General features: G+C 31.8%; 1 protein-coding gene across 2 annotated transcripts; it reads right to left on the bottom strand.

Annotated features, from left to right (window-relative positions):
• Nucleotides 1-3,782: 3,782 nt before the first annotated feature.
• Nucleotides 3,783-7,985, bottom strand: LOC127727045 (beta-1,3-galactosyltransferase 5-like). Of its 2 annotated transcripts, XR_007993745.1 has the most exons (2): nucleotides 6,802-7,985; nucleotides 3,783-4,785 (listed from the first exon to the last, which is right to left on the bottom strand). XR_007993745.1 is itself a non-coding variant. In XM_052234457.1 (1 exon), the coding sequence occupies exon 1, from the start codon at nucleotides 7,973-7,975 to the stop codon at nucleotides 6,869-6,871; it is 1,107 nt and encodes a 368-aa protein (XP_052090417.1). In that variant the 5' UTR covers nucleotides 7,976-7,985; the 3' UTR covers nucleotides 6,657-6,868. The 2 variants fall into 2 exon arrangements, 1 of the variants encoding a protein (XP_052090417.1); XM_052234457.1 differs by lacking the exon at nucleotides 3,783-4,785 and having other exon boundaries at nucleotides 6,657-7,985.
• Between the last annotated feature and the right edge of the window lie 1,275 nt (nucleotides 7,986-9,260).

Below are 9,260 nucleotides of genomic sequence, written 5' to 3' on the forward strand. Positions count from 1 at the left end.
AGAAGTACTATACAAAAAACAATTTGTAGTTATATCTATAGCATATCATTCATTGTCATTAATTTTCTCTTGTTATGCATTATGTTTTATTACATTATTTGTCATGTTTTATATGTCATGTATGTTGTACACTTGGATTACGCAATGTAATATTTATCATATGTGATTTGTCCAATAAAATATTTGAATTTGAATTTAAGTAAAATAATTGAGAAAAAAAATCTAACAAAGAGAAAAAGACGAGGAAAAACTGAAAACCTTCTTTGTTTTCAGAATTGGCCTCTTCGTATGACAAACACATTAGGACTCGGAGGTGCGTTGGGGGCACAGAAGTGCCATGGTCTGTCGTTTTGGACGTAGTGTTTAAGATTGTCAGATAAAACCATGATATAGCGATTAAAAAAGAAAGATATAGTGCCCCGACAAAGCATTTTATATTTCCTCCATGTGCAGTAAAAATATTAACGGTGAACTATCTTATTCCTTGCTCTCATTCGCAGGAATAGATTTGTTGCTTATTTTTTGTCGTTCTGATTAAGCAAACAGTATTTGAATTTCTAAAAGCTTCCAGGTTTTTCAGTCATTAAAATTGGTACTGATTGTAATGGACATTAATCTTTACATGTAGCGTCTTTACTGGTCAATTTCTACACGCTTGAATAGACGTTGGATTATTTCTGTCCAAGCATATTTACAAAGTAAACAACAACGTTTCAGTTATGACTGCAAATGTACTGACTAGTTATCATGACTATTTTTAATTAAACGGGTTATACTCTCGGTGATTTACTTTAAAACTCGAAAAGCTGCTTCTAAGAAACAAATCGACATTAGAAAATGAATAACATTAAAAATATATTAATCCAACGCACTTCAGCGTTACCACTAACGTACTTAGGTGTAGCTTACACAAGATATCAAGATAACGTCAAAATGCCACCATCGCACTTCTGCGTGATCAAAAACGCACTTCAGCGTCTAACCATTGCACTTTAGTGTCACCATCGCCGATGGGAGTAACATCAATGTTCAGAGTCTTACATATATATCAGAACAGATTTGAAATGTATTATAATGAAACATATAATATATTGATGTGCGAGGGTTTTGTCAAAAGAACATCTTAGTTAAGGACCTCAATGCACCCACCTAGCTATATAACATATCATCTGTACTTTCTGTTTTGCCCAGTCGTAACAAAATCAAATGATGTAATTTTCGTCAAAAGTCAATAATAAAACATCCTAATTTTTTTTTTCGATAATGTATGGAATTTTCTTGTTAATGTACGATAAATTTCCGAAAGTTCATATGAACCTTATAGAACCGAATACAATAATTATAAATGTTTTTTCAGAAGTAAGGGTCTTTCAAACAAATATCAACATAATAAAAAAAACATAAATTGAGCGGATTCAGAGTAGTTCTAGTGACTAGTGAAGGGCCATTCTATATTTTGTGATGGGGATAATGGATGTTGATGGAAATGAATGTGATTGATGATCTCAAATACTAAAGATCAATTATATTGCCCAAGAAAAGGATTGTTGGTCCATGGAAAACCTCTTGTTTAACTCCAACCAAAGAAATGAATTGGTCGTCCTCTTTGTAATTTTGTAAGTTTTGCCTTGTTCTTTTAGGTCCGACAAATTCTCAAAATCATCGTTTTTTGACAACATGCCCAAAATGTGCTGACTTTTGAGGCCTAGAATGTACTCTAATCAAGAGAATTGTTTTACCTAGTAGGTTTTTGAAATAGATGAATTTAATAACCAAATTAAGGCCACTTTTGAAATTCTATGATAAAGTTAAATGTAAAGGCCATATTTGCCAAAAAATACACATTTTGGTTTCCTTTGCAACTATCATAGCACTCTGAATACCAAACATTTTGTAGTAAGTTATTGATTAAAACATTGATACTCTATATTCAACAATTTGATAGAAGGCTGGTGTATATTTTGTTCATGCAATTGTGTATAGTTTGCTTTCATTAATGCAATGAAAAATGACGTCTGCTCCTGTGGTTTTGACAAAATTCAGCCAACATATTTTTATATATTTCATTTCTGTTATGGTTGTTAAGTATCATGTTTTTGAAAAATATTAACAGATATCATTAAATAAAATCTGGTTTTGATTCAGAATGACTGCAAAGTAGTTGTTTTTCAATGCTTAATTCCCAACAATGTACGGGAAGACCCATTGACTTGGTTGCCATGGTATTTTGGGGAGGGGAAGAGGGGTGCATTTTCCTTATTTTTTTACCTAATTCTATGATTAGGCTAAACTTCAAGAATATTGTTGACAATGCGTGTTTTTATTGTATAGATATTGATTTTGTTATCAGTAAAATAAATACAAACTTAATATTATTGCTACACACATATGTACATTCATGGTTTTACAATCTGTCGATACCTATATTTTTGCATTCCACATGGTCATGTTTTTCTCTGACTGTAACTGACGTCTTTAAACTTAAATCCGTTGGAAGTGTACTGACTGATATAAAAAATGAAAACAACACGTTATTAATGTCATGCGTCCGAAGCACTTTTCTGGATTAACCTTCATCAGGGACGCTCAAAGCCGAATATTTGAAAGTCGAGGATGCATTAGAACCGAAATATTTGAAGAGCTATATGACCATAAAAAAACTAAAAAAAAAAAACTAGCCTAATTCTTCTAAGGTCAACTTTGCCTGACGGAATTGAAATCTTAGTTTCTTTATAATTTCAAAATTTATAAACGATATGTTAGTCTTAAACACATGATTTGTTATTAGTTGTTATTTGCTTTGAACTAGATTTCAGTGACTACGAGTGTACTCTCAGATCTGTAAACAAAATAGATGTGCTCTGTAGCGATCCTTTTCAACTTTCAAAATTTATAGTTTGTTTTTATGTTGAACACCACTGTCCCAGGTTAGGGAGAAGGTTTGGCGTTAGGTAATATGTTAAACCCCGCCATATTCTGTATGTGCCTGTCCAAAGTCAGGAGCCTGTAATTCAGTGGTTGTCATTTGTTGCTTTATATCATATTTGCTTTTCGTTTATTGTTTTGAACATAAATCAGGCTGCTACCACATCTTCTATTTTTAATACTATCAGTTCTTTTAGATCCAAATATACTCAGCAGCAAAATATGATGACTGGAGGTGGATATTTCCTTTATTTACTTGTAAATAAATACATTTGATGATTCAAAACATTGCTTCCAGGCAGTGCGACTTAATATTTTTATGATGTATAAATGAGCTGTTTTAATTTTGCTTTACACAACATCTAATATCAAAAGAAGATGTGGTATGATTGCCAATGAGACAACTCTCCACAATAGACCAAATGACACACAGAAATTAATAAACTATAGGTCACCGTACGGCCTTCAACAATGAGCAAAGCCCATACCACAGAGTCAGCTATAAAGGCCCCGAAATGACAAATGTTAAACAATTCAAACGAGAAACTAAAGGCCTAATTAATGTACAAAATAATGAAAGAAAAAAAAATATGTAACAAAGCAACAAACGACAACCACTGAAATACAGCTTCCTGACTTGGGACAGGATTGCGCCAACTATAAGGCCGTGTTCACATTGAGTTTAACTCGGTGTGGTGTAAGTGTACTCAACACTTAAACTAAACTCTATTACGTTCCCATTGATAAAAATCAATGTTTACATGTAGTTTAAAACAGGTTTTGACTACATGCAGTCGATATCAATGTAGACCTTATGCGTGTTAAGTGTACACTAAACTAGATATTAAGAACGTTGATTTTATTATGAATATTTTAGGAAGTTACATATATTGAATAAAAATGATTATAATGATTTTATGAATTAAGTTATTTACCTATTTATATGACATGTATGACGAAAACTCAAAATTACTCATTTAAACACATGATAAAATTTATAAGCCTTAGTGGACCATTTGATTCTCAGTGGGAGTGGGGATTGTTTGCTGATAGAATATTATTTTTTCCGGTTGATAGTACGGATTATCTTTTCAGCGCGAAAACTATCTTCACTTTTTATACACGACAATATCTTCCAAAGTCGTCTTGCATTTGGTAATATTCATTTTCATCACGTCTATGACAAGAGTATTTTTTACAGTTAGTTCAAGTCCAGATTATTCATTTCCAAAATCACCCTGTGGATGTCTAGGGAATAGAAATATTGTCACTAAGGTATTCTTCCGATCAGCCGTAAAACCATAAAGTGGGGCGTCCGTTTGGCTGTGCGGGATGTACAAGTACTCAGCCACGTCTGGTCAGTATGGGGACATTAAATCTGATGCCTCATGTAGAGAGAGTGTCACACTATCTGCGAGTTAAGATCCGTTGCAACAATTCTTTGAGGTGTCCTGTTGCAGGGCAAAATTTCTGTCCCTATCCAATATTTTCCAGTGGCAGTGCAAATTGTCCCGATCTTCATTTCGGATGGCCTCTATTGCATGACCTACCTATTGTATTTATTGGGAATTTGTTCTCGTCATGAACATGCATGAAATATTGGCCACTGGATGTCAAACAACCGACAATCAATCATTTTTTTAAAATCCTGTGTTTGCCTATTGTTTAGCCTGTTTTAATAAGATAGAACGATTTTCTAAGGTACCGACCATTCATCTTCGTAGGAAAAGTCATTTTTTTATTACCTTCATAAAAAGCAACCAAGAAAAAAATGAAATACAGGAACTTTTTCTAAACTCCATGTTGAAACCCCCTGTTCTTCATTTTATATAGAATCAAACGATTGTGATCACTTCCCTCCTGAAACAAAAAAATAAATTGAATTCAAACAATTTATCTAACACCCAATCCCCTTTATTTATTATGTGTATTTAACTAGCGGCGTCAACCAGAAGTGGATTCTTGAAAATTCTACAGATTACTCTAAGATCTTCAATGACAATCTTGCAGTAATGGCAACATTTTTTTATTGTTCTCTTTACACAATTATTCGTAATGTTTAATTTAAAGATCGACTACATCGTTTCATTAAAGGGTCATTGGCTGCCAAATTCATGTTCATCGATTTGACTCAAATTCTCATATTTGATGTTTAACTTTCTAAAACGTATATCCAAATCAATATAAGTCTAAAATAAACAATTTACAATTTACAGACTCGATGATATATATCAGCATTTCATGTGTATTTAAGTCTAGACGCCATCTAAGTAATGATTGATATGATTTCGAAGACTGCCGACGGTCATATAACCCGATACAAACATAAACAGATAGCAACTTACCTGCAATTGGATTTATCTAGGTCTGTTTGATTTTATGTTATAGGTTAAAACAAAGAATTTAATCATCGTTTTTACCTGTATAAGAATATTTTTTTGTAGATCAAATTAGTCAACAAAATGGTTCATCTTTGTTTCACTATTTAGTCCATTTTAGGTAATATACTTTTGACGTGGCTCAGTATTCATACATCCCGCCATATTGTTATTGTGCTATGGTCATTTTTTGTATCCTTGTCTTTTATTATTGCTTAGTTATTTTGTCTATAGAGTTTCAATATGCCCAATTTGTTTTTCTTAGTTGAAATAGTTATTTGTTTTATAATGATTGGTATAATAACACAATGTTAACTGCTGTACCAAAATTTTGACCTTTTTACATTATGTCTGTTTGTTTTGCACACACATTGATGTCAATATAATGGAATTCTATGTGACTGTCATACAAGTGAGAGATTTAGTTAGCTATTAATCAGGTTTATTCAAAGTCAGGTTTATTCCACCATTTTCTACATAAGGAAATGCCTGTACCAAGTCAGGAATATGACAGTTGTTTTCCATTATTTTGGTGGTTAAGCTTTTCATTTTGCCACTTGATAAAGGACTTTTCGTTTTGAATTTTCCTTTGAGTTCGGTATTTTTGTAATTCTACTTTTTGCTCCTCTTCAAAGAATATATCTATATATTCTAGTTATATAAAGTCAAAAGAATACAACCGACGAGCAAAAATTGATGATTCAGCACAAGCAGAAACACACGTTCACATGGCAAATGTACAGGTCTAAAGATTTGTGCAAACATATATTAAAAAATAAGTATGAACGATTAAGTAAGAAGGTGACATATACATTGTCATGAAAAAAATGACCTATGTCTTTTTTATATTTATAACATGATGCAAGTAATTCCTCATGAAGTTTTGAAAGATTGCATTATAATCTATTTTTGTTTCGTAATTTCAGACATGTATACTCTTTTGGTTAGAATATAAAATGTTTTTAACATCATTAGCATAGTCAAATTCTAAAGGAGTTGTTTTAAATTTGAAAATGTTTGCACATGATTTTGAATCTTTGTTGCATTAGACTTTGAAATATTGAACAGTCTTGATTTATATCTTTGTTTGCGTTAACTTTTCACGAAATTAACATAAATTTAAGTATTATGTGTATTACTTAAATTGTAATACACATAATAAATTGTCAGAATTTCAATGCAGTACACTTGCCAAACAAAACCTTGATATTTGTCTTTGTGTCAGTATTATGAATATATCTCTCAACGTGTGTTTTCTTAAAATTATATATATTTGTTTTTCAAATTGGTTTATTCGTTATCATTTGCTACTAAACTCAAGTATAGGGAAGTTAGGCTAAGATTTTGATGAAAGAAGTGTTGAATCGTATAATTAAATCATTCATTATACAGCATATTACAGTCTGATATTTAAAATACCAGATCGCATTTCAAATAAAACGTCTTATATTATTACAACAGGGACTTGAAAACACATATGTCAAACCATATTACTTACTATGTATTTATTTTCTTCTTTTTGAAAGGGGATACGGTTTAACTGGTGTTTAGAATGAAACATCATTTTACCAACACTTGCAATTTTGCTTAAACTTGTTATGTGTTTCTATAGTCTTCCACATCATATATGAATCACTAGCATTCTTTAAATTATTTATGTAAAACAAATGGCATGGCTTTTCATTGAAACTTTCCTGCACATCCTTTAAATAACAATTCGGCCGAACTATTTCTATGTTTAAAATCCAGGGAATAAATCCACTTCCATAAACATCTTCTAGCCAAAAAAACGGAACAATACGTGTCGCGTCATACATTCGTCTAATTACATTAATGGACATAATGGAGGATGGTCCTGCACAAAACGGGGGAAACGTTGGAAACCGATAGTCTGAGACAGGCGTATACCATTTGCTATGAGGTTCACGGTACGGCCTTGATCCAAAAATAGTAAAACATTCTAAAGCAGTTGTGATGTTCTTATTCATCTTATTGTTAAGGTAAGGAATCAGAAATGGAATATTAATAGTAATATCATCGTCAATTTTGATAACATAAATCGCATTTTCACAGAATTTATTTACCCAGAACAAGCTAAATACTCTTTTGTATGTTAAATTTCTGTAGCTGTCTATAAAATTTCCTTGTATGATATCCCTGTATCTGACACTTTCCTTTTCAATTTGTCCTTGCAGTGTATCATTATTAGTTTGCCCTAGCACAAAAACATACTCAATATCTCTATTGGCAAAATGTGAGATCGATCCAAACGTATTCCTTATTATCTGACGTCCGTCAAATTTATATGTTGCCGAATAAACAAGAACTAACAGGAACTTATTCTGTTCTTTACACTCCTTACCAGTATTTAGTAGCGTACTGTATTGATGTTTGTGAATGAGAGGGTCCATCAGTTTATAGGGTGATACATTCATATAAAAATGTTCAAACTCAGTTGAAATATATTTTCCATTGTATCTTATGAACGTCATACTCTTGCTGAATATCCGTTGCTGACTTCTATCAAGTATGTTTTTTTCATCAACAAACAGCAACAAACATATTGTAAACAGAAGTATCAACAGAGTTTTCTTGCGTAATTTCATTAATCTAAGGATTTCTTTGATGCGTTGGAATCGAGTCATTTCTCGTTCGCACCTAATGGTTTTCATCGCAGTCACATCACATTGGATGAAATTAAAAATATTAATGACGCAAGGAAATTCTATTTCGGTTATTTAAAGATATACCATATTCCATTCAGGTTTTTTTTATATATAAAATGCTTCAGTAACTTTGGAGCAATAAAACCTATAGAAATGCCAGCTAAATTATCGATTTTTTATCTGGTCAAATCAGTGAAATCCTAATATCAATAATTAATACTGATAGCATTAACGTGTTCCTCCCTACAGAAATTGTCCCCTTTTCAATATATATTCTTATCTCTTCGGATTGCCGGATTGTCAGTTACAATTATAATTCACAGTAAGATGTTCAGTATTATATAATATCTTGATATCTAGGAAGTTTTTGATATGTAAAGCATTGTTTCCACATTTAAACAAGGTCCAGAAAATTTGGTCGTTATAGATAAAGACAACAGTAGTATACCGCTGTTCAATAGTCATTTAACTGAAATCGATTTTACTGAAACAAATCCGGGTCACAAACCACTACCGAGGGAAATACAACAACTATATAGAACTGACAACAAAAATATCATACACTGAAACAAGGATGTACTCACGGTCGAAAACAGTATACTCGCAATGTCATAGGATGAACAATATTAGATTTTCAGGCAGAATTTTCCAAAGGACCCAAACATTCTTAAGGCTTTTTTTAATCAAACTTAAATGATAAAATGATATTCAAACCTAAGGATTTTACCTAGGAGGAAATTAGCAATCATAGTTAGCTTAATAATAAGAAAGAAAAAAACATATATTTGTCTATCTTTCTTTGGGTTTAGAACTACTGATGAGAATTAAATGATTCGCAATGCGTAAGTTATCTATTTTAGTATATTGTACGGAAAAGTTAAATAATGTAAATAAAATAATAAAAAGATATGAAATAATAAATCAACACCTAACATTGATGAGGATTAGCCCGCTTTCTATTAAAAAAATATGTTAGGGCAAATAAAACACTCTACACACATTTTACAAGTTAATGAAAATGACACCAACGTTCATGTACTGTAAACAAGGAAATTTTCGCGGCCGTTTCATTTTCGCTATTTTCACGGTAAGAATTGAAACGCGAAAATAAAATGACCGCGAAAATTTCTAGAAAATTCTATTCATAAGATGAAGACCATACATAGGATATGTAAAGGACCACTGTATAACACGGATTTCATAGACGTCAGATCGATACTTCAAATCATAACTGTATTTCTAAATGAAAAGTAATGTGACTTTAACTCAAGGTAATCTTATTAATACGGAA

The sequence above is a fragment of the Mytilus californianus genome, unplaced genomic scaffold (genome assembly GCF_021869535.1).
Source record: "Mytilus californianus isolate M0D057914Y unplaced genomic scaffold, xbMytCali1.0.p SCAF_1, whole genome shotgun sequence".
Taxonomy (NCBI): Eukaryota; Metazoa; Mollusca; class Bivalvia; order Mytilida; family Mytilidae; genus Mytilus; species Mytilus californianus.

Coding starts and splice junctions, on each gene's coding strand:
- LOC127727045 (XM_052234457.1), bottom strand. CDS start 7,975: ATGAAAACCATTAGGTGCGAACGAGAAATGACTCGATTCCAACGCATC.